Source organism: Lepisosteus oculatus, chromosome 14 (genome assembly GCF_040954835.1).
Source record: "Lepisosteus oculatus isolate fLepOcu1 chromosome 14, fLepOcu1.hap2, whole genome shotgun sequence".
Taxonomy (NCBI): Eukaryota; Metazoa; Chordata; class Actinopteri; order Semionotiformes; family Lepisosteidae; genus Lepisosteus; species Lepisosteus oculatus.
This window is the reverse complement of record NC_090709.1, coordinates 27,110,959-27,135,433: the sequence shown is the minus strand read 5'-3', so window position 1 is coordinate 27,135,433 and position 24,475 is coordinate 27,110,959. Positions and strand designations below refer to the sequence as shown.

Genomic DNA, 24,475 nt, shown 5'->3' with positions numbered 1-24,475 from the left:
AGAACTCAGATGTCAAAGCACAGCAGCAGCTCTCCACAGCGATCCTCTATAGCGCCCTTTCTCCCGCAGCTCCGTCCTCATTGGAAGGAAGCAAGAGTGAAAGGCTGAAGTGAAATAGAGCGGGGACGAAGGCAGTGAAGAGAGAGAACGTGGGAAGAAGAGAAAAACGCAAGGGAAAAAAAGCAGCGTCGTAAAAGAGGTGACGGAGCTGTCCTCTCAATAAGAAGGGTGCCAGCGAGCCTTGCTCTCGCTTATGGCCACACCCCCTTCAGCACGCCTGATCTCGTCTGATCTCGGAAGCTAAACAGGGATGGGCCTGGTTAGTACTTGGATGGGAGACCGCCTGGGAATACCAGGTGCTGTAAGCTTTTAAGCGCAGGAGGCGCCCTATCCCCGCTCGCTCGCTCATTCCCCTGTTCACACGTGCAGTGCGGCTTGTCCGTCTGTTTATTTGTCAGCTTTGGCGAGACACGGGTGCTTGTGTATTAGCGTGAGCGTTTTTTATTCTGATCAGGAACAGTTTAACAAGTCCGCAAAGGATCGAGGAAAGGTTTATCGCCAGCTGAAAAGAGACACAGCGCTTCGGCTGTGGAGACTTGTTCGGCTGGCGTTCGGAGAGTCGCGTTTTTCAGAATTGTATTGAGATCGTTTTCCACAGAGCTCAGATGTCAAAGCACAGCAGCAGCTCTCCACAGCGATCCTCTATAGCGCCCTTTCTCCCGCAGCTCTGTCCTCATTGGAAGGAAGCAAAAGTGAAAGGCTGAAGTGAAATAGAGCGGGGACGAAGGCAGTGAAGAGAGAGAACGTGGGAAGAAGAGAAAAACGCAAGGGAAAAAATGCAGCGTCGTAAAAGAGGTGACAGAGCTGTCCTCTCAATAAGAAGGGTGCCAGCGAGCCTTGCTCTTGCTTACGGCCACACCCCCTTGAGCACGCCTGATCTCGTCTGATCTCGGAAGCTAAACAGGGATGGGCCTGGTTAGTACTTGGATGGGAGACCGCCTGGGAATACCAGGTGCTGTAAGCTTTTAAGCGCAGGAGGCGCCCTATCCCCGCTCGCTCGCTCATTCCCCTGTTCACACGTGCAGTGCGGCTTGTCCGTCTGTTTATTTCTCAGCTTTGGCGAGACACGGGTGCTTGTGTATTAGCGTGAGCGTTTTTTATTCTGATCAGGAACAGTTTTACAAGTCCGCAAAGGATCGAGGAAAGGTTTATCGCCAGCTGAAAAGAGACACAGCGCTTCGGCTGTGGAGACTTGTTCGGCTGGCGTTCGGAGAGTCGCGTTTTTCAGAATTGTATTGAGATCGTTTTCCACAGAGCTCAGATGTCAAAGCACAGCAGCAGCTCTCCACAGCGATCCTCTATAGCGCCCTTTCTCCCGCAGCTCCGTCCTCATTGGAAGGAAGCAAGAGTGAAAGGCTGAAGTGAAATAGAGCGGGGACGAAGGCAGTGAAGAGAGAGAACGTGGAAAGAAGAGAAAAACGCAAGGGAAAAAAGCAGCGTCGTAAAAGAGGTGACGGAGCTGTCCTCTCAATAAGAAGGGTGCCAGCGAGCCTTGCTCTCGCTTACGGCCACACCCCCTTGAGCACGCCTGATCTCGTCTGATCTCGGAAGCTAAACAGGGATGGGCCTGGTTAGTACTTGGATGGGAGACCGCCTGGGAATACCAGGTGCTGTAAGCTTTTAAGCGCAGGAGGCGCCCTATCCCCGCTCGCTGGCTCATTCCCCTGTTCACACGTGCAGTGCGGCTTGTCCGTCTGTTTATTTGTCAGCTTTGGCGAGACACGGGTGCTTGTGTATTAGCGTGAGCGTTTTTTATTCTGATCAGGAACAGTTTAACAAGTCCGCAAAGGATCGAGGAAAGGTTTATCGCCAGCTGAAAAGAGACACAGCGCTTCGGCTGTGGAGACTTGTTCGGCTGGCGTTCGGAGAGTCGCGTTTTTCAGAATTGTATTGAGATCGTTTTCCACAGAGCTCAGATGTCAAAGCACAGCAGCAGCTCTCCACAGCGATCCTCTATAGCGCCCTTTCTCCCGCACCTCCGTCCTCATTGGAAGGAAGCAAAAGTGAAAGGCTGAAGTGAAATAGAGCGGGGACGAAGGCAGTGAAGAGAGAGAACGTGGGAAGAAGAGAAAAACGCAAGGGAAAAAATGCAGCGTCGTAAAAGAGGTGACAGAGCTGTCCTCTCAATAAGAAGGGTGCCAGCGAGCCTTGCTCTTGCTTACGGCCACACCCCCTTGAGCACGCCTGATCTCGTCTGATCTCGGAAGCTAAACAGGGATGGGCCTGGTTAGTACTTGGATGGGAGACCGCCTGGGAATACCAGGTGCTGTAAGCTTTTAAGCGCAGGAGGCGCCCTATCCCCGCTCGCTGGCTCATTCCCCTGTTCACACGTGCAGTGCGGCTTGTCCGTCTGTTTATTTGTCAGCTTTGGCGAGACACGGGTGCTTGTGTATTAGCGTGAGCGTTTTTTATTCTGATCAGGAACAGTTTAACAAGTCCGCAAAGGATCGAGGAAAGGTTTATCGCCAGCTGAAAAGAGACACAGCGCTTCGGCTGTGGAGACTTGTTCGGCTGGCGTTCGGAGAGTCGCGTTTTTCAGAATTGTATTGAGATCGTTTTCCACAGAGCTCAGATGTCAAAGCACAGCAGCAGCTCTCCACAGCGATCCTCTATAGCGCCCTTTCTCCCGCACCTCCGTCCTCATTGGAAGGAAGCAAAAGTGAAAGGCTGAAGTGAAATAGAGCGGGGACGAAGGCAGTGAAGAGAGAGAACGTGGGAAGAAGAGAAAAACGCAAGGGAAAAAATGCAGCGTCGTAAAAGAGGTGACAGAGCTGTCCTCTCAATAAGAAGGGTGCCAGCGAGCCTTGCTCTCGCTTGCGGCCACACCCCCTTGAGCACGCCTGATCTCGTCTGATCTTGGAAGCTAAACAGGGATGGGCCTGGTTAGTACTTGGATGGGAGACCGCCTGGGAATACCAGGTGCTGTAAGGTTTTAAGCGCAGGAGGCGCCCTATCCCCGCTCGCTGGCTCATTCCCCTGTTCACACGTGCAGTGCGGCTTGTCCGTCTGTTTATTTGTCAGCTTTGGCGAGACACGGGTGCTTGTGTATTAGCGTGAGCGTTTTTTATTCTGATCAGGAACAGTTTAACAAGTCCGCAAAGGATCGAGGAAAGGTTTATCGCCAGCTGAAAAGAGACAAAGCGCTTCGGCTGTGGAGACTTGTTCGGCTGGCGTTCGGAGAGTTGCGTTTTTCAGAATTGAATTGATATCGTTTTCCACAGAGCTCAGATGTCAAAGCACAGCAGCAGCTCTCCACAGCGATCCTCTATAGCGCCCTATCTCCCGCAGCTCCGTCCTCATTGGAAGGAAGCAAGAGTGAAAGGCTGAAGTGATATAGAGCGGGGACTTAGGCAGTGAAGAGAGAGAACGTGGGAAGAAGAGAAAAACGCAAGGGAAAAAAAGCAGCGTCGTAAAAGAGGTGACGGAGCTGTCCTCTCAATAAGAAGGGTGCCAGCGAGCCTTGCTCTCGCTTATGGCCACACCCCCTTGAGCACGCCTGATCTCGTCTGATCTCGGAAGCTAAACAGGGATGGGCCTGGTTAGTACTTGGATGGGAGACCGCCTGGGAATACCAGGTGCTGTAAGCTTTTAAGCGCAGGAGGCGCCCTATCCCCGCTCGCTCGCTCATTCCCCTGTTCACACGTGCAGTGCGGCTTGTCCGTCTGTTTATTTGTCAGCTTTGGCGAGACACGGGTGCTTGTGTATTAGCGTGAGCGTTTTTTATTCTGATCATGAACAGTTTAACAAGTCCGCAAAGGATCGACGAAAGGTTTATCGCCAGCTGAAAAGAGACACAGCGCTTCGGCTGTGGAGACTTGTTCGGCTGGCGTTCGGAGAGTCGCGTTTTTCAGAATTGTATTGAGATCGTTTTCCACAGAGCTCAGATGTCAAAGCACAGCAGCAGCTCTCCACAGCGATCCTCTATAGCGCCCTTTCTCCCGCAGCTCCGTCCTCATTGGAAGGAAGCAAGAGTGAAAGGCTGAAGTGAAATAGAGCGGGGATGAAGGCAGTGAAGAGAGAGAACGTGGGAAGAAGAGAAAAACGCAAGGGAAAAAAAGCAGCGTCGTAAAAGAGGTGACGGAGCTGTCCTCTCAATAAGAAGGGTGCCAGCGAGCCTTGCTCTCGCTTACGGCCACACCCCCTTGAGCACGCCTGATCTCGGAAGCTAAACAGGGATGGGCCTGGTTAGTACTTGGATGGGAGACCGCCTGGGAGTACCAGGTGCTGTAAGCTTTTAAGCGCAGGAGGCGGCCTATCCCCGCTCGCTCACTCATTCCCCTGTTCACACGTGTAGTGCGGCTTGACCGTCTGTTTATTTGTCAGCTTTGGCGAGACACGGGTGCTTGTGTATTAGCGTGAGCGTTTTTTATTCTGATCAGGAACAGTTTTACAAGTCCGCAAAGGATCGAGGAAAGGTTTATCGCCAGCTGAAAAGAGACACAGCGCCTCGGCTGTGGAGACTTTATTAATAAGGCCCCTCAGTAGTTGAGATCTCTGTTATACCCATCTAGAAACATGCAATCAGCATGTTATTGCTGAAGCAATAGTCACAACATTATTCCACACCTGGGTGAGATGCGGGTTATGATGACAGTCATGCTTTCTACACCTTATACTGAGCTCAGAAATGGACCAAGCGGACATCTCACGAGCAGATCCCTCCGCGTATAAGAAAGGCAACTTGTCTCAGCAAAAATACCACGGATTCACATCCAAAATATGATAAAAAGGCAAAAACCCCACACTTGGAATGCAAACGTACCCTAAAAAGGAAACACGGTTTTAAAACGAACTTGATTTTCCCCTGGAGAAACCTTTTTATGGACACACATCGCATCTATTACACATGTAGAACTAAATATAAAGATAAAACTTAATATAAGAAGTCATGACATATCACACATGACGAAGTCTGGTCCAGAATAAACAGTTTACACTGACCCACCTTTATTTACCCTGGTCACTCACTTCTATTAACTGTTTAACTTGGTAACAAATTAATATTTGTTTCAATTTGGGATCTACACCTGGGAGCCCTGAAATGTTGGCCAGAGGGGAGAAGCTGATATTCAGACGTGAGAATATATTTAAAAAAAGGATCTGATGTTGTTTTTCACCTGTCTAATCAAAGCTTGTTCAAAAATTATAGGACAATCTGATTATAGGACACACGAGTTTATAATCATACTCATTCCACTTTTTAACCCCGTATATATGCACAATATGAAACGTATATACACTAAATCTCACGTGTGAGTCACATAATATACATTTCTTTACGAAAATTAGGAACACTTACTACAATTATCAACCCCCCATGACGAGGCAATATTTCATACCTTTGTTTCTTTGTGGGTTCAAAGTTCTGTCCTGTCGTTTCACACGTAATGTTTTGGTAGTTATCTCAATTTTCCTTTGCAATTATCTCCAAGATCATCATCAACTTTTTGTAAAACGCTATGCACAACTGATATTTAAAGAAAGTCCTGTACCAAAACGTCTTCGTAGGGAAAGACAACTTTTTTTTCCTTACGTTAGTCGCTACACGGTTACTCAGAAAATCCATTCACCGCCTTTCAAAAAAAAGTTTCGTTTTTTATTGTGGTTCACTGACATTTCTGTCACAATTCTGAGGGACCCCAAATAAAATTCACTTGCCGGTATAAAGACGCCGGCGAGGATAAGACAGGTATCGAGCCACCTGCGTATCTAGCGGACGTTTAAAATAAAAAAAATGGCGTGTAATGTTGCGAAGGGCTACTGTTTTTTTTATAGTTTGTCGATTGTAAGGGACGTGGGCCGCGACAGAAATACTGGACGGGGTGGGAAAAGGTTTATTGATGGTTTATTGTACCGCAACGGTCACAATTGACTCACCAGCAAAGATGGCGCCGGAGCCACATCGACTCCCTCGCGCCCTGCCTCGCACCGAAGCTCGAGCTGCGGAGCGCGACGCCAAACCGCCGGTCCACGGGCGCGGGCGCCGGACATAGACGTCATAAACCCTTCCGAGGCGCAGGAATTATAGATCACGGTAGTTTCTTCTGGACCCGGGTTAGGGACAGTGTGCCCTCCGTGAGAGTCTTCTGAGGAAGCCAGTGTCTCATGGGTGTCCAGGCTTGGTACCATCTGTCCATCACAGGACACACAGACACACACACTCACTCACACACCCTGGACAGGACACCAGTCCATCACAGGACATACACACACCCTAGATAGGACACCAGTCCATCACAGGACACACACACACAACCTGGATAGGACACCAGTCCCTCACAGGACACTCAGACACACACACTCACACAACCTGGACAGGAACCAGTCCATCACATGACAAACACACACTCACTCACACACCCTGGACAGGACAGCACTCCATCATAGGACACACACACACCAGGGCCAGTTTTCCCAGAAGCCAATTAGCCCAAAAGCCTGTCTTTGGACCCGAAGAACACAGGGAGAACATGCAGACTCCACACAGACAGTCCCCCCCCGGGTCCAGACCCGAGCCCGGAGCCCCCCCGCGCTGAACCCCTCCGTACAGACGTCCGCACACAGCTCCGTTGTTCCCGATTCCCGAGGTGATCTGTTAAAAGAAGCTGGTGTGTTGCCTCCAGGTGACATTTCCTACTGGAGTCAGGACAGGAGGCTCTTCTGTACACAGAAGGGGGTGGGGGTGGGGAACAAGCCGCCCAGCCCTGTGGTTGAAGCCGATACCCCGGCTTCTCTCCAGACACAGCTGGGTGAGCTCCTCCAGTCAGTACAGGGGGCTCTACTGTACACAGAGGGTGGCGGGGGTGTGGAACAACTCCTTTGTTCGGGGCCTTGGGGCATTCGTGTTGTGAAAGGCGCTATATAAAAAAACTGAATTGAAATTGAATCTTACAGGTTTGGGTTTTTCGGAGATCTTGTCAGAGATCTTGTCTGACATGCCCGTTTCAAAAACGTAACGACACTCCTCACGTCCGAGCGCCGCCGGTCTGTGACGTAACGTATGCTTACACAACCATGACGGTTTCATCATGGACAGCACGAAAGCCCGAAAAGTGGTTGACGTTTTAATTTGGCAACGCCACGATGGATCCCAGTTTTTTTTTTTATTTTGGGGGCCAAAGAGGACAAAAAAGGAAACGTCTGGAGGTGGATCGATGGTCATCTCTGCGGTTGTTCTGATGTTCTGGAAAAAACAAAACAAAAAAAAAAACGGCTCGCTTGCGCGGTCGTGTAGTGTTTCCACACCCCACACAAATCAATTTCTCTTCGCCCCCTGGGGCTCGTCGCCCGCCGCACCCCTCTCACGTGATAGGGGCTTCCCCCGGCTGTGACGTACTTACCCCACCCCCTTCGGCCAACGTCATACCGAAGGTCGCACTTCGGGCCGCGGCGATGTTGACGGACTGTCTTGTAGCGTGAGAAGGGTTTAAATTTCAACTTAAGGAGTTGGCCATCGTTATATTTCGCGAGGTATCATACGGGGGGAAAAAGAACATTTATATTTATCAACCTACTAGTAATACTGGGTGGATGTCACGTTCCCCAAAGTTCAGTGCCTCTCTCTAATAAAGTAGAAACGCGACATTAAAAAAAAGAACTCCTATTCCCATTTGTAATGACCCTGTCGTGTTTTTCCCGGTGTGCGCTTATCTTTCGGAGACCGTTTCTCTCTGGTGTTGTTTTGCTGTTGGAATAAATGCCGAGGTGACCCTTCTGTGTGGAGTCTGCGTATTCTCTCCAGCGGGTCGTTTCCTCCACCGCAGGGGCTGGTCGAACCGGGGTCTCCCAATCGTCACAGAAGTGTGTGTCGTTTTGGGTGGTGGTGGGGGAGTGCATCGGGGATACTGCGCCCCGAGGGGGTGACCTCTCACCTTACTCCGGACAAAGGGAGAAGACCTGTACCTTCACGAGTCCGGGTTGTGAAAACTTCTTCTGGCAGTTCAAAACGTTTCGAAGGGACTACAGCGCTACCCTGTTTTCCATTTGTATCGTGTATTATTAGACAGTCATAAGTATCTGTACTGATCACAGAGTCCCCCTCTCACTGCCAGGACTGAAGACCAGTGCAGCACGAATAATAATAATAATTAATAAGTCTGGACTCTCCACTCAGAGCTCCTCCCAGGTCAGGGGGATCCCCTCCAGCCCCCCCAGTGTGCAGCCCCTACCTGGATGATGCTCCAGTCCGCTCAGCACACAGCAGCTCTCAGTGGGGAGGAGAGCAGAGGGATGGAGCCAGTTCAGAGAGGGGGGTGATACGGAGGCCATGATGGGTCAAGACCAGGGGGGGAATCAGGCCAGGACACTGGGGTAACACCCCTACTCTTCTCCAGAAACACCCCGGGATTGTTAACGAGCACAGAGAGTCAGGACCTCGGTTTTACGTCTCATCCGAAGGACGGCGCCTGTTTACAGTCCAGTGTCCCCCGTCACTATACTGGGGTATCAGGACCCACACAGACTGCAGGGTGAGAGCGCCCCCTGCTGGCCCCACTCACACCTCTCCCAGCAGCAACCTTGGGGGGGGGGGGGAGGGAAAAAACCAAAAGCTAAACAGATTTTTTTTTTAAAAAATTTATTGATGCTTAACAAAAGGTCATCAGTCCAGTCTGGGGCCCCTCAGCTTCAGTCCAGTGCAGTCTGGGGTCCCTCAGCTTCAGTCCAGACTGGGGTCCTTCAGCATCGGTCCAGCACAGTCTGGGGTCCCTCAGCTTCGGTCCAGCACAGACTGGGGTCCCTCAGCTTCGGTCCAGTCTGAGGTCCCTGAGCTTCGGTCCAGCATAGACTGGGGTCCCTCAGCTTCGGTCCAGCACAGTCTGGGGTCCCTCAGCTCCTGTCCAGTCCAGTCTGGGGTCCCTCAGCTTCAGACCAGCACAGTCTTGGGTCCCTCAGCTTCGGCCCAGCACAGACTGGGGTCCCTCAGCTTCGGTCCAGCATAGACTGGGGTCCCTCAGCTTCGGTCCAGCACAGTCTGGGGTCCCTCAGCGTCGGTCCAGCACAGTCTGGTGTCCCTCAGCTCCTGTCCAGTCCAGTCTGGTGTCCCTCAGCTCCAGTGCTGTCCAGTCTGGGGTCCCTCAGCTTCAGACCAGCACAGTCTTGGGTCCCTCAGCTTCGGCCCAGCACAGACTGGGGTCCCTCAGCTTCGGTCCAGCATAGACTGGGGTCCCTCAGCTTCGGTCCAGCACAGTCTGGGGTCCCTCAGCGTCGGTCCAGCACAGTCTGGTGTCCCTCAGCTCCTGTCCAGTCCAGTCTGGTGTCCCTCAGCTCCAGTGCTGTCCAGTCTGGGGTCCCTCAGCTTCAGACCAGCACAGTCTTGGGTCCCTCAGCTTCGGCCCAGCACAGACTGGGGTCCCTCAGCTTCGGTCCAGCATAGACTGGGGTCCCTCAGCTTCGGTCCAGCACAGTCTGGGGTCCCTCAGCTCCTGTCCAGTCCAGTCTGGGGTCCCTCAGCTTCGGTCCAGCACAGTCTGGGGTCCCTCAGCTTCGGTCCAGTCTGGTGTCTCTCAGCTCCGGTCCAGTCCAGTCCAGTCCAGTCCTTGGTGGGGAAGGCGACTCCGATCTTAGCTGGCACAGAACCAGGAAAGGAACCTGGAAAGATATTCTTATTGCAGGTGTGAGGGACACAGACACAGACGTCACCATGACATCAAACAGCAAGAGGAGACTCCTCCTTGAATCACAGACACGACCGGGCGGCGCCCCCCTGTCTGCTCACCTGCACCTCCTCTTCCTCTTCTTGTCCTTCCCGGCAGCCTGCTTCTCCTCTCCCTCACTCTTCCTCTCCTGAGCTACGGTCTCCTCCGCCTCCATCGGCTCGTCCTGATCTTCTGTCTCCACTGACACGCAGCTCAGGGACTTTAAAAAGACGCATCGGCGCTTTTGAAGCAGAGACAGGAGAGTCACGTTAAGAGTCGGACTGGACACTCCAGTACATGAACACTGCAGTGAGAGAGAGAGGGGTTCATACAGACACACTGACTGGACACTGACTTGACACTGGACAGGAGTAAAGAGAGGATCAGAGCATTACCCACCTTCTTTTTCTTCTGTCTCACAGGAGGTGGTGATTGGACCTCCTCCAGCTGGAGTCCGTGGAGGGAGAGAGGGGGCAGGAGAGGGACAGCACAGGGAGAGAAAGAGAGAGACAGGTGAGTCAAGTGTCCCAAGAGCACAGAGACTCTGCTGAGATCACACTCACAGTGAGTGAGCCTGGGTGTAGCCCACTAATACTGACCCACTGGACACCACATGACAGACAGGAGGAGGAGGAGAGAGACACACCGCCTGGACACCACAGGACAGAGAGGAGGAGAGAGACACACTGAGAACAGAGAGGAGGAGGAGAGAGACACTGACAGACAGGGCTGAAAGAGAGAGAGACAGAGAGGCAGGGACAGGCAGACAGCAGGCCGAGAGAGACACTGACAGACAGGGCTGAAAGAGAGAGAGACACTGAGACCCAGGGACAGACAAGACGGCAAAACTCCACCACAGACAGGACAGGGGGCAGGGTGGGACCAGCACTGACCTCCTTACTCTCTCCTGCCGGAAGAGCTGTCTCCACCTCCTCTTCCTCCTGCAAGTCAAGAGACAGGCTGAGAGAGTGACGGGCTGGCGGGACATCGGCGAACAGAGCTGAAGGCAAAGAGCAGAGGAGACAGGCCCAGCTGGGACAACGCAGGACAGACAGAGAGACAGACAGGGAGACACACGGAGAGACACAGGGAGAGAGACCCAGCTGGGACAACGCAGGACAGACAGAGAGCAGGGAGACACACGGAGAGACACAGGGAGACAGGCACCGAGCCGAACGAGCTGGGCGACCCCGGGAGCTCCAGCTGCAGCTCGGCCACCCTCTCCAGCTTCTGGACGAGCTCAGGGAAACACGAAGACACCACGGGATTCTGTCCAGCGGGGAGAGAGGGAGACACAACGCAGGGGGGATGAGGAGCAGAGACTACGCCTGGACAGGTGAGTGTGTACAGTGTGTCCAGTAAGAGTCTGGACAGGTGAGTGTGTACAGTGTGTCCAGTGAGAGTCTGGACAGGTGAGTGTGGACAGTGTGTCCAGTGAGAGTGTGGACAGGTGAGTGTGTACAGTGTGTCCAGTGAGAGTCTGGACAGGTGAGTGTGGACAGTGTGTCCAATAAGAGCCCAGACAGGTGAGTGTAGACAGTGTGTCCAGTGAGAGTCTGGACAGGTGGGTGTGTACAGTGTGTCCAATAAGAGCCCAGACAGGTGAGTGTGGACAGTGTGTCCAGTGAGAGTCTGGACAGGTGGTTGTGTACAGTGTGTCCAGTAAGAGTCCGGACAGGTGAGTGTGTCCAGTGTGTCCAGAAAGAGTGTGGACAGGTGTGTCCAACAGTAAGAAGCTGTCTTACCCTGTAACCTAGCTCAGGGGTGTTAGGGGGTGCTCTGTCTCCTCCCCAGATCTCACCTTCAGCTCTGGTGAAATGACGGACCACTAGGAGATGCTGGAAACGAGGACACAAGACAGAGGTTAGGTCCACAGAGCTCACTCAATCACTACAGCAAGCAGAGACCTCTCGGCCATCAGGACTGTGGGGGTCAGAGTGGGGAGCTGTAGGGTATCGGGAGTTTAGGGGCCAGAGTGGGGAGCTGTAGGGTATCGGGAGTTTAGGGGTCAGAGTGTGGAGCTGTAGGGTATCGGGAGTTTAGGGGTCAGTGAGGGGAGCTGTAGGGTATCGGGAGTTTAGGGGTCAGTGTGAGGAGCTGTAGGGTATTGGGAGTTTAGGGGTCAGAGTGGGGAGCTGTAGGGTATCGGGAGTTTAGGGGTCAGTGGGGGAGCTGTAGGGTATCAGGAGTTTAGGGGTCAGTGGGGGGAGCTGTAGGGTATCGGGAGTTTAGGGGTCAGTGGGGGAGCTGTAGGGTAGATGTGGGGCACCGGGCCCACCACAGGGCGGCCGGTCCAGTCTCGCGGAAGGCGACCGGGTCAGACTTACGGAAAAGCACCGGGACTTGGGCCGGGACCTCTCCCGCTGCCAGTCCGGGTTCGGCCTGACCGGTGTGACCTGTGAAGACGCCAAACAGCCCATCTCCGAGACAGCTCTGACCAAATAGCCCAGCCCAGTCGTGTCGAGACTAGGGGCCTTGGGCAGTCTCTACAGTGTGTCCAGTGAGAGTGTGGACAGGTGAGTGTGTACAGTGTGTCCAGTGAGAGTCTGGACAGGTGAGTCTGACCAGTGTGTCCAGTAAGAGTCTGGACAGGTGAGTCTCTACAATGTGTCCAGTGAGAGTCTGGACAGGTGAGTCTGACCAGTGTGTCCAGTAAGAGTCTGGACAGGTGAGTGTGTACAGTGTGTCCAGTAAGAGTCCGGACAGGCGAGTGTGTCCAGTGTGTCCAGTAAGAGTCCGGACAGGCGAGTGTGTCCAGTGTGTCCAGGAAGAGTCTGGGTCATCCAGAGGCAATCTGTGCTCTCAGAAGGCCATACTGTACACGTGACCCTGTCTCTTGAGCCGAGGGCGTGTCCTCAGTCAAGATCACCACTGGAAGTGTCTCTCCTCGTCTGGAGGTGTTACCGTGAGACCTGGTCTGTCAAGCGCTTTGTGCTGCTATGTGTGTGAAAGGTGCTCTATCAGTGAAGTTTATAATATTATTATAATACAGCGAGTGCTGCTGGGGGCGGAGAGGTCAGTCGGAGGAGGGCTGGATGCTGGACGCTGGACGGCGGGCGGGAGGGGTGGACTTACGACGCCTCGCCGGGCCCGGGTCCTGCTGCGACCGCGCATGGCCATGCGGCATCTCTGTCGGTGCATCGTCCTGCCGAGACAAGCAGAGTCACAGTGGGGAGGGGAGGGGGCGGAGCCACACAGCTGGGCGGTTTATTCCCCACCCCCGCCCCCCTCTGTGTACAGAAGAGCCTCCTGTCCTGACTGGAGGAGCTCACCCAGCTGTGTCTGGAGAGAAGCCAGGGTATCGGCTTCAACCACAGGGCTGGGCAGCTTGTTCCACACCCCCGCCACTCTCTATGTAGAGGTGCACCTCCTCTCAATATCTTTTTACAGCACGATCATACCCATAAGAGTTGAGTAACGGTAAAAAAACAACTTATTTCTCCACTTATTTTGTCATTTCTCGCCAGCGGCACTTTTGACTGACTTACCGTTTCACGGGGATACTGAAGAGCGATTCTGAAGCTGAAACTAATGATTGAAGTCGAAGTAACTTTATTGGAAGAAACACGTGTTTAGAAAGGACTATATAGCGCTTTCCTCCTCTTCTCTCTTCACTCCTCTGAGCTCATGGGGCTCCGGCGCCGCCCCCCGCTAGAATCCGCCGCTCTGTGACGTCAGGCGGCTCATTGTGACGCCCCCGTGACGTCGCCCCCCACGCGCTCACGGCTCGGCCGCGAAACAAAAATGGCCGACATTTTTCACGGTTGTTGTTTTTTTTTTGGGTGGACATTTTATTTTTCCAACTCTCAGCGGCCAGCCGGGTGTCCCTGTACGACCCCGGTAGTCGCCACCTCGGACAGGCAGAGGAAACGGGTCCAGGTGTTTCCGGCCCAAGCGTTACAAAAGCTGCACTTGAATTTAAAGACAAAATCACGTCGAGGGCGCATTCAGCACCCCCACGTCCAACACGGGTTTCCGTGGGGTTTGGTTCAGTGAAATTAGCACCCCCCCCCCCGACCCCAAAATCAAAGAAAGACCAACATCCACCCCCCTCTAGCGCCCAAGGGCGTAAATTTCGGGCCACGCCATGTCCAAAAAACACGGGTTCCCCCCCGTCCTGCCGGGACAAGAAACGCCATTTTCTTTTCCGAGCGCTGCGTGGGACCTCACGACCCCCCCCCCCGCCCCCCAAAACCTCTCTCGACCTCTCTACAACACCACCCGGCTGTTTCTGTTTCAAACCGTGGGAAAAAAATAAATAAAATTTCGCCTCTCACCGACCGCCGCGCAAAAAAACACAACTTCACGCTACAGAAACGGCCTGTGTGAGGGGGGGCACGGGAAAAAAATAAAACCTGCGTGTTTTCGGCAGAGTAAGCTCAGCGGGGAAACTCCCTGAATCTCGGGGTTGCTTCTTGAACCCCGAAAACGACCTTTTATCTCTCTTTCGTTTTCTTGGTGTCTGGGACGTTCACGAACTCCACCGCGTTGGTGCGATTCCCAGCGGGACTTGAACATAACCCCCCCCCCGTGGAGCCAGAGCGCCCCCGTGTGGCCGAGAGGACCACCACCCGCAGGGCTGAGCTTTTACTGCCGTGTCCCGCTTTCACTCTGGCGATGAAGGAGGGAATCAAGGAGGAGAATTAATATTGTGATCCACCAGTCCATCACAGGACACACACACACCCTGGACAGGGCACCAGTCCTTCACAGGATACCAGTCCATCACAGGACACACACACACCCTGGACAGGACACCAGTCCATCACAGGACACACACACACTCACATACCCTGGCCAGGACAGCAGTCCATCACAGGACACACACACACTCACACACCCTGGACAGGACGGCAGTCCATCACAGGACACACACACTCACACACCCTGGACAGGACAGCAGTCCATCACAGGACACACACACACTCACACACCCTGGACAGGACACCAGTCCATCACAGGATGTTCAGTGCCTCTCTCTAATAAAGTAGAAACAAGACATTAAACTCCGTTCAAAACGGGAGAAATCACCAGGACACCATACACCTTGCTCCGGACGATGGGAGAAGACCTGTACCTTCACGAGTCCGGGTTGTGAAAACTTCTTCTGGCAGTTCAAAACGTTTCGAAGGGACTACAGCGCTACCCTGTTTTCCATTTCTATCGTGTATTATTATACAGTCATAAGTGTCTGTACTGATCACAGAGTCTCCCTCTCACTACCAGGACTGAAGCCCAGTGCAGCACGAATAATAATAATAATAATTAATCCGTCTGGACTCTCCACTCAGAGCTCTTCCCAGGTCAGGGGGATCCAGTGGGGAGGAGAGCAGAGGGATGGAGCCAGTTCAGAGAGGGGGGTGATTAGGAGGCCATGATGGGTCAAGACCAGGGGGGGAATCAGGCCAGGACACTGGGGTAACACCCCTACTCTTCTCCAGAAACACCATGGGATTGTTAACGAGCACAGAGAGTCAGGACCTCGGTTTGACGTCTCATCTGAAGGACGGCGCCTGTTTACAGTCCAGTGTCCCCCGTCACTATACTGGGGCATCAGGACCCACACAGACCACAGGGTGAGAGCGCCCCCTGCTGGCCCCACTCACACCTCTCCCAGCAGCAACCTTAGGGGGGGGGGGGGAGGGAAAAAACCAAAAGCTGAACAGATTTTTTTAAAAAATTTTTTATTGATGCTTAACAAAAGAACAAAAATTACAAGCTTCAGTCCAGACTGGGGTCTGGGGTCCCTCAGCTTCAGTCCAGTCCAGTCTGGGGCCCCTCAGCTCCAGTGCAGTCCAGACTGGGGTCCCTCAGCTTCGGTCCAGCACAGACTGGGGTCCCTCAGCTTCAGTCCAGACTGGGGTCCCTCAGCTTCGGTCCAGCACAGTCTGGGGTCCCTCAGCTCCAGTCCAGTACAGTCTGGGGCCCCTCAGCTCCAGTCCAGTCCAGTCTGGTGTCTCTCAGCTCCGGTGCAGTCCAGTCTGGTGTCTCTCAGCTCCGGTCCAGTCCAGTCTGGTGTCCCTAGGCTCCAGTCCAGTCCAGTCTGGTGTCCTTCAGCTCCTGTCCAGTCCAGTCTAGTCCAGTCCAGATCTTAGCTGGCACAGAACCAGGAAAGGAACCTGGAAAGAATATTGTTATTGCAGGTGTGAGGGACACAGACACAGACGTCACCATGACATCAAACAGCAAGAGGAGACTCCTCCTTGAATCACAGACACGACCAAGCGGCGCCCCCCTGTCTGCTCACCTGCACCTCCTCTTCCTCTTCTTGTCCTTCCCGGCAGCCTGCTCCTCCTCTCCCTCGCTCTTCCTCTCCTGACCCACGGTCTCCGCCGCCTCCATCGGCTCGTCCTGATCATCTGTCTCCACCGACACACAGCTCAGGGAGTTTAAAAAGACGCACCAGCGATTCTGCAGCAGAGACAGGAGAGTCACGTTAAGAGTCGGACTGGACACTCCAGGACATGAACACTGCACTGAGAGAGAGAGAGGGGTTCATACAGACACATGACTGGAACCTCCAGGACATGAACACTGCACTGAGAGAGAGAGGGGTTCATACAGACACACTGACTGGACACTCCAGTACATGAACACTGCACTGAGAGAGAGGGGTTCATACAGACACACTGACTGGACACTGACTGGACACTGGACAGGAGTAAAGAGAGGATCAGAGCATTACCCACCTTATTTTTCTTCTGTCTCACAGGAGGTGGTGATTGGACCTCCTCCAGCTGGAGTCTGAGGAGGGAGAGAGGGGGCAGGAGAGGGACAGCACAGGGAGAGAAATAAAGAGACAGGTGAGTCAAGTGTCCCAAGAGTACAGAGACTCTGCTGAAATCACACTCGCAGTGAGTGACACTGACACTAACCAGCCTCAGGACAGCACTGCTAGAGCACCACAACCCAGACTCAACCACATCACAGCACAGATCAAACAGCAATATCTCACACACTGGGACACACACACACAAACACAACATAAACTGGAATGCTACAGAACCTTAAACAGACAATACACACTAGCTGAATATTTGACCAAAATAAAAAATAACTAACAGAAACAGACCCTGACGAATTACAGGCTCAGTGACCGCAACCTGGCCATAGAAACTGGGCGACACAGGCAGACCTGGCTGCCCAGAGAGGACAGGCTGTGCTCCCACTGCCAGCGGGGAGAAATAGAGACAGAGGTGCACTTCCTACTGCACTGTGACAGATACTCTGGGATTAGAGAAACATTCTTCCCGAAATTCAGAAATCTAATCCCAGAGTTCCCACACCTGCCAGAATCACAACGGGTCCCAATCCTACTGGGAGAGGGAGGAGGGAACTCAGTTGATCTGGGAGCCCAGTATGTGATCTCCTGTCACAGCCTGAGGAACAGTGAGTCTGTCTCCCAATAATGCTCCAGCCACCTACAGTATATGTCAATATTTTATAATATGTCTTTGTTGTAAATGTCTGTAACATGTCTGCTTTACGCAGAGAGTGGCTGGGGTTGGATGTCAAGGCCTGACGATACCGCATTACGCAGAGAGTGGAGGGGTGGGATGTCAGGGCCTGACGACACTGCTTTATGCAGAGAATGGAGGGGTGGGTGTCAGGGCCATACGACACTTCTTTATTCAGAGAGTGGAGGGGGTGGGATGTCAGGGCTAGATGACACTGCTTTACACAGAGAGTGGAGAGGTGGGTGTCAAGGCTATACGACAGTGCTTTACACAGAGAGTTGTGGGGCTAGGATGTCAGGGCCATATGACACTGCTTTACACAGAGAGTGGTGGGGGTGGGATGTCAGGGCTTGACGACACTGCTTTATGCAGAGAGTGGAGGGGTGGGATGTCAGGGCTATACGACAGTGCTTTTGGCAAAGAGTGGTGGGGGTGTGATGTCAGGGCCATACGACACTTCTTTACGTAGGGAGTGGCAGGGGTGGGATGTCAGGGCCTGACGATGCTACTTTACACAGTTAGTGGTGGGGGTGGGATGTCAGGGCCATACGACACTTCTTTACGCAGAGAGTGGCAGGGCTTGACGACACTGCTTTATGCAAAAAATGGAGGGGTGGGTGTCAGGGCTATATGACAGTGCTTTCTGCAGAGAGTGGTGGGGGTGGGATATCAGTGCCTGACAACACAGCTTAATGCAGATTGTTTAGGGGTGGGTGTCAGGGTTATACGGCAGTGCTTTACGCAGAGAGTGGTGGGGGTGTGATGTCAGGGCCATACGACAGTGCTTTACACAGAGAGTGGCGGGGGAGGGATGTCAGGGCTTAACAACACTGCTTTATGTAGAGAGTGGAGGGGAGGGTTTCAGGGCCATAAGACACTGCTTTATGCAGAGAGTGGAGGGATTGGTGTCAGGGCCATATGACACTACTTTACACAGAGAGTGGCGGGAGTGGGATGTCAGGCCCTGACGATACTACTTTACGTAGACAGTGGCGGGGGTGGGATGTCAGGGCCTGACGACACTGCTTTATTCAAAGAGTGGAGGGGTGGGTTTCAAAGCCTTCTTTGTTGACGACGACTGCGCCGCCTAGCAGATACAAATGGGTTGTACAACTTTGAACTAGCAAATGGAAGAGGGCTAAGCCCCCTCTCTTTTAGCCCAGGTTCGATCTGTCTCCCAGAATCACCAGGGCGCACGCACACACACACACCCGTGCCGTTGAAGTGTTCTGCTTCATTTCTAAGGGAAACTCAACATTCACTCCTACCCCGAGTGCAGAAAAGACAGCATCCACAGCAACAACAGCTCAGGTCTCTGCACAGGAGCTAAGCTGCCCCCATCTCCTCTGCTCTACTGCTCCTGCGGAGTGGAGTCCTGCCTGGAGCCGTGTTTGCAAGCGGCAGCTCCCCGCGCTCTGTCTGTGCGTCGTGTCCAAGAGCTCCTGGGAGGAAGAGAGAGCCCTCCCACTCGGGGGCTTTTCCACGGTCTGTGTGAGGAGGGGCGGGTGTGTCCAGTAGCTTATCGAGCGGAAGCCTGGGGCGGCGGAGAGCTGTGATCGTGCAGACCTTGAGGTGTCACCTCTTTGTCTGCTTTCCAGCCCCCCCTCCACCCAAGCTCTGCTCCAGAGTAGCCCGGCAACCCCTCACACCTGCACGTGTCACAACCTAAGGTGTGGTCATGAGACACCCATGGGGTGTCGTTCTGTTCTTGCTAATTGTTTCCTGCCCGTCGCAGGCAGGAATCCATGCGAGGAAGATGCGCTGGACAGAGCTCAGAGAGCGCAGCTGGGTGGCTTTCCTTCTGAGTGATGTTCCTGCAACACTCTCCCGCTACTCTTGGTGCGCTCATGCCGCAACCGAGGAAGGCTGGAGCAGGTGGCTGTGGGCTCTGCGCACCGCCGAAATAGCTCAGCTGGGAGAGTGTTAGACTGAATTTCTAAAGGTCCCTGGTTCGATCCCGGGTTTCGGCAATTTGTTTCATCGCGCCCTTTGTTCCTCTCTCCAGCCCACCCTGCCTAAAGTGACGCGTCCCTTTCTCAGCCCGAAACGCAAGCGAGACACCAGCAGCAGTCCCTGCAGGTTTCCGTACTGTAGCGGCTATCACGTTTGCCTAACATGCGAAAGGTCCCCGGTTCGAGACCGGGTGGAAACAGCCTCGTTTTGCACGCTCCTGTACTTCACAGAGGTCTTTAGCGACTGGTCATTTGTTCTCAATGTATTTCCGGTGCCTTCGTGCACTCTTGTACCAAACGCACGTTCCTTCTGTACGCGGAGCCGATCATTTGCAATTGGGCTGTGCCGACAGACCAGGACGAGCTCTGTCGGCTCAAAAGCAGCGCAGGACCTGCAAGAACAACAGAAAGATTAGCATCCAGCGGGGGCCTCTTAGTGAGCCCAAGATCTCATCAAGAATCGGCTCCAGCAACAGGGCTGGGCGCATTGTTCCATTCTCCGACCACTCTCGGTGTAAACAAGTCCCTCCTGGTCTCTGCTTGAATTGCACTTTCCTGTGTTTGCTTTGCATGGGCCAATGTGAAGAAGATCCTTTGTAAGTCATTGAAGAAAACCAAGAAGAGGTCGGAGTGGCCTCTGTCGTTCATCAACGATCCAGTCAGGCAGTACTCCTCTGCAAAGCGCCGTTCGTTCACATCGATTGGCTTTTTTTTGCCTTAATTCGTGCAAGTAGTAAAAGCAGACGCCCCTATTCTGCCGTGACCCGGATTGTTGCGGCCACAACACAAAGTACTGACCACTATACGATCACGGCGAGTTACCAAGTTACATGTGGCATGGCGGAAAAGGCTGTGCTCTCTTTGTGTGACATAATTCGGAAAAGTCCTGACGTTGTATTTCAACTGAGCCCCAGTATACATCGACCCTTCGACACTGAGTGACAACTCTCTTGCGTGTTTTCTCATATTTATGTAGTTTGCTTGGTGGTGCAGTTGTCGTGCACAAAGAACGCTTTGAAAAGCGTCAAAAGCAAGTCATTCCAAGTTGGTCGTTTGTGTTTTCCGTTCAGACGCGAAATGCTGAAATGATCTCTTGGCTCCTCGGTTGTTATTTCTGCTACATAGAGGAATCACAGCACGCGTGTTTAAAGAAGACTGTGATATTTGGTGTGTCTTGGATTAGACGAGATTAAAGAGTGAGTAGTTTTGTTTTTATATTTCTGTGATGTTATGGGACCAATGAAGAATGTGGCATTCAGACTAATGTGGAGTATTTGTTTCCTTAGGGAAATTGCCACTGCCGTATACTGGGGCATTAGGACCCATATGGACCGCAGGGTGAGCGCCCAGCGACAGAAACCAGACTGTACCGTGTGTCGGGCTCAGCTGCGAGCAGGACATTGACTTCACTTAAATGATAAAACCCAAATGAACCAAACCTGTATAAATTAGTGGTGGAAAGGAGTCTTTTTATATAGCAAAAGGTCTCTGATCCTTTGGTAAGAACGAGGGGTATATAACCCATTGTCCTCAATATTAGAAATGAATCCTTGAGCACTGCTGTTGTACCAACGGTCCATAAAAGCCTAACATTACCCTTTCTTGCATAAATCGTAGAACATGCCGTCACATTTCAGTTGCACCTCAGTAGCAGTTTGATCTATTATCACCCTGCTCCCCACCTCATAACCTTCGCTCTTCTTATTCTGGTCTCCTAACTGTCCCCCAAGCCCATCTACACTGTGTGAGTGACAAGGCCTTCTCCTGTTATGCCCCCCAAGCTCTGGAACTCTCTCCCCAAGGATACCAGATTCACCTTCCCTAAACTCCTTCAAATTCAGACTCAACACCTTGTTCTGTAGAAGAGCCTTTACTGAACTGGTTCCAATCTTTACCCCTCTGCTTCTACTTTCCTTAGTACCACCATCCATGGTCTCCTCTGTCTATTGGAATTGTTTTATCCTGTGTATTCTAATTGTAATTATGTCAAGTACTTTGAGAAGCCACCTTTGGAACCATTATATAAAATAGTTTATCCTAAAACCTTGAAGCTTTAATAGGGCAGTGCAGTAGGGCTAAAAATTAACAGTGTTAGTGGGCCATCATGATTTGTGCAAATTATAGGTAGTCACAAAGGGAGACTAGGATTCACGACATGGGACACTGAAACAGGGGAGAGGCTTTGTGTAGTAAGTGTTCAGTCTCAATCCACACAGTCTGTGCTGCTGGTAGAGGTGGTTGTGAACACCTGTCTTCCCCATCAAGTGCTGGGATCTCCAGTCTCAATCCTAATACTCCTCATGACTGTCCAATACCACTGCTGTGAAACCAACGCCCATAAGACAAGACCTCCGAGATTCTAACTGCACCATTATTCACTGATGTTTGTGCACCAGTATTGTTCCTCTGCTAAGGAAGGGAAGGCCTACTTTACACCAAGCCCCTGTTGACAATTCCTTCCTTGTGTTTATTTTAGTCAGTTTGTGCAGCCTAGAATAGGACACCAGATCTCACTCTTACTGGGCACTACAGTAGCAACTCACACTCCATAAGCACTACGCCTCTCGGAAATGGGAGGATTTCCAGTATATTGAACACCTCTGTCTCTCCCCCAGTAAAAAAAAGTCACAATGCCCTGCCCAAGGAATAATGCAGCCATCTTCCCCCAGTACAATGCTTTATTACTCCAGCCATTTTCAGTCCTCATTGGCAGCAATACAAGAAGCATTCTTGAAAGGGGAACCCCCCCCCCACAAATACTTCCATTGATTAATGGGTCTCACTTCCCTTGAACTCCTCCATCCCATTCAAACCTATAAACCATAAAGAAACAAGGGCAAGCAGAAGGGTCTTTCACAGCTTTATTGAGATGTTGCCATTACAAGGCAAGTGGAGGCAGGAGAGTCACAAGGGCCAGGCTGGAGCCTTCATTCAGGCACCTGGGGAGGAAGAAGGAGAACAATCCAGCTGCACTGCAGGACACCACCCCTACAGGAGCTCCTCCTGCCAGACCCTACCTGTCCACTGGCCAACATCTCCAAAGTCCTCTGCTCCCTCCACATCCTCACTGGTGCTCTCAGCATCTTCACTGGAGCTCTGAGGGTCTCCCTCCTCATCCTCATTCCAGTCAGCTCCCACATCCAGAGGACCCTCTACTGGTGCCACAGCCACCCGACTACTGGTCACCAGGCTCCTGGTACCTGTGGACAAGCAACACCCAGGATTGAGGGATCTGCTATACCCAGAGACCCACAGTCTACTCATCTACACAGTCCTTTTGTCCAGCACAGGATCATTCCTCAGTTGTCCAAGCATGGTTGTCTCTTGGGCAGAGATGCATCCACAAGGGATAGAGAACCAGACCCACCTTCATTACAGCTGCCAGGACACCTGGACTCACAGCAGGCACAGACCTCATGGTCACCATACAGCTCCTCCCACCTGGAGGAGAGGAGGACAGGTGAGGCCTCCACCTGGCATGTCCCAGAGCACCCTCAGCAGGCTCCTTGCAGAAGTACCTCTTCACCTCCCTGTTGTAGGTGCAGGACTTGGTCCCTGGTGTTGCTTTAGCAGGAGCCACAGCCATGACACAGTGCATGTACAGCTCAGTCACTTCATGCTACAAGAGGGAAGGTCACAGCATTAAGGGATCAAGGCCAATAGAGGGACAGAGAAGGACCTTCTGCCATCAATGAAGGCAAGCTGGCAGCTCTAGGCACTACAGCTGTCACAGTCTGGTTCACATCTAGATCATGGACGTGAAAGCAGACCATGGATCAGTAGAGCAAGAAGGCTGAGCAGCCTTTGAGAGCAGTACCTTCCTGGACAGCTTCTTCTGGAAGAGGAAGGCATCAATTGTGAAGCGGAGCACATCCTTCTGCTTGGAGGGGACAAACCTGGACAGGCAGCCATCTGCCTTGCTGTCCACCATGCACCTGGGGACAAGGATGAACCCCTGCAGGCTCTTGGGGCTCCTGCCCACCTCTCCGCCCAGAAGGGGCCGTACCCCAAGTTGTCAATCACAGGGAAACGGGGCTGGGAATGCTGGTCCGGTTTCTCCGTTACGTAACACGAGTGGATGTACAGCCTCTGCTCCACTGTGGCAAAGTAGGCAGTGGCCTGGAAGTACATGGGCTGACCCAGGAAGTACTCATCCTTAGGAGAGAGCCGGACCCAATGGGCTGGAGAGAGAGAGAGAGAGAGAGGCAGCATTACACCTGCACACAGCACCCCCTGCAGGCAGGAGGAGCCACTCACTCAAGGAGCTTACAGTTGGTGGTGAGCAGCACAAAGCTGTGCTTGTTCTTCAGGTCCTTGAAGAAGGTCCTTCTCCTGGCCCACGTGGGGACATAGCCAACCTTGTAGGAGTAGTGGAACCTGCAGGACAGAGGGGATGAGGGGCATCTGGACACTTTCCCCAGCAGCTTCTCCGCAGCAGCAGAGCCCTGCCTACCTGTTGTAGGAGCACTTGACTGGCACAGAAGGGAATGAAGCGATACACAGGTGCACTGGAGGAGGGCGGGGCATAGCGGAGAGTGTTGGAGTACACCAGGCGGCCCTGGACAACCTGCAGGGTCACAGAGGAAGGGATATTCCCAGAAAAGGCAACCCCGACACTGGCCCTACTGCTCACATCGATACACTGCCTGTAGATGAAGACCCGCTTACCGATCGCTCGGTGCCGCACTCGTGAAGCCCGTAGATGAAGTAGAAGTAACTGCGTGTGGTTCGGCTGACGCTGCAGTTGCCCAAGGTCACCTCCGATGGCCGACAGCTGAAGCCGAACAGGAGCCGACTGACCCTCACGTACATCCTGCTGGAGTCGCACCACACAACCACTCTTCGGGTGCCCCCGATGGCCGGCCGAGCCGGCTGCCGCCCTCGCTGGGGAGGAAACAGGACGCTCTTGATGTAGGCGGGTAAGGGGCGGCTGCCGGCTTCATCTTCTCCTTGTCAAAGTAGGGCGAGTACGCGTCTCTGGATACGGGAAGGCTGCGGAAGTCGGGAGCTAAGGACCGCGAGTCGTTCTCGCTTGCAGACAGGTCTTCGGAGGGCGCATCTGCGAGGTTCAAGTCCTCTTACTGGGCTGCGTCTTCGAGAGCCGAGAGGTCGGCCTGGAGCGCCAATTCCCGAGAGTCCCAGCCAGCAGGCCCGGCGGAGATCAGTGCAGGGAGCCCAGCCCCTGCGCACAGGCACAGCACAAAGAGAAACGAGCGCATTGCCAAATTAACGTCCCGCTAAATTGCTACAGGAGTAAAATAAGTAAACCAATAAACTGTGTTGAAGCAAGAAAGCATAAAGTGTGAATGCGGTGAATAGGTTTTTATACTGGCAGGACCTGCTACCACACACCTGGTCACACTACCGCTCA

At 53.0% G+C, this 24,475-nt stretch overlaps 1 protein-coding gene, 6 non-coding genes and 2 pseudogenes across 7 annotated transcripts; 8 read left to right on the top strand and 1 right to left on the bottom strand.

Moving 5' to 3' along the window:
* Nucleotides 1–249: 249 nt before the first annotated feature.
* LOC138217463 (5S ribosomal RNA) lies at nucleotides 250–368 on the top strand. Its single transcript, XR_011181175.1, has one exon. It is a non-coding gene; the product is annotated as a 5S ribosomal RNA (ribosomal RNA).
* Nucleotides 369–905: 537 nt separating this feature from the next.
* On the top strand, nucleotides 906–1,024 carry LOC138244225 (5S ribosomal RNA). Its single transcript, XR_011192838.1, has one exon. It is a non-coding gene; the product is annotated as a 5S ribosomal RNA (ribosomal RNA).
* A 536-nt stretch (nucleotides 1,025–1,560) lies between these two features.
* LOC138244224 (5S ribosomal RNA) lies at nucleotides 1,561–1,679 on the top strand. Its single transcript, XR_011192837.1, has one exon. It is a non-coding gene; the product is annotated as a 5S ribosomal RNA (ribosomal RNA).
* A 537-nt stretch (nucleotides 1,680–2,216) lies between these two features.
* Nucleotides 2,217–2,335, top strand: LOC138244223 (5S ribosomal RNA). Its single transcript, XR_011192836.1, has one exon. It is a non-coding gene; the product is annotated as a 5S ribosomal RNA (ribosomal RNA).
* A 537-nt stretch (nucleotides 2,336–2,872) lies between these two features.
* On the top strand, nucleotides 2,873–2,991 carry LOC138218271 (5S ribosomal RNA; annotated as a pseudogene).
* A 537-nt stretch (nucleotides 2,992–3,528) lies between these two features.
* Nucleotides 3,529–3,647, top strand: LOC138245227 (5S ribosomal RNA). Its single transcript, XR_011193839.1, has one exon. It is a non-coding gene; the product is annotated as a 5S ribosomal RNA (ribosomal RNA).
* A 537-nt stretch (nucleotides 3,648–4,184) lies between these two features.
* Nucleotides 4,185–4,293, top strand: LOC138218951 (5S ribosomal RNA; annotated as a pseudogene).
* A 14,756-nt stretch (nucleotides 4,294–19,049) lies between these two features.
* trnaf-gaa (transfer RNA phenylalanine (anticodon GAA)) lies at nucleotides 19,050–19,122 on the top strand. Its single transcript has one exon. It is a non-coding gene; the product is annotated as a tRNA-Phe (tRNA).
* Nucleotides 19,123–22,375: 3,253 nt separating this feature from the next.
* On the bottom strand, nucleotides 22,376–23,278 carry LOC138243027 (zona pellucida sperm-binding protein 3-like). Its single transcript, XM_069198527.1, has 4 exons — nucleotides 23,111–23,278; nucleotides 22,922–23,039; nucleotides 22,623–22,723; nucleotides 22,376–22,545 (listed from the first exon to the last, which is right to left on the bottom strand). The coding sequence occupies exons 1-4, from the start codon at nucleotides 23,233–23,235 to the stop codon at nucleotides 22,404–22,406; spliced, it is 486 nt and encodes a 161-aa protein (XP_069054628.1). The 5' UTR covers nucleotides 23,236–23,278; the 3' UTR covers nucleotides 22,376–22,403.
* Between the last annotated feature and the right edge of the window lie 1,197 nt (nucleotides 23,279–24,475).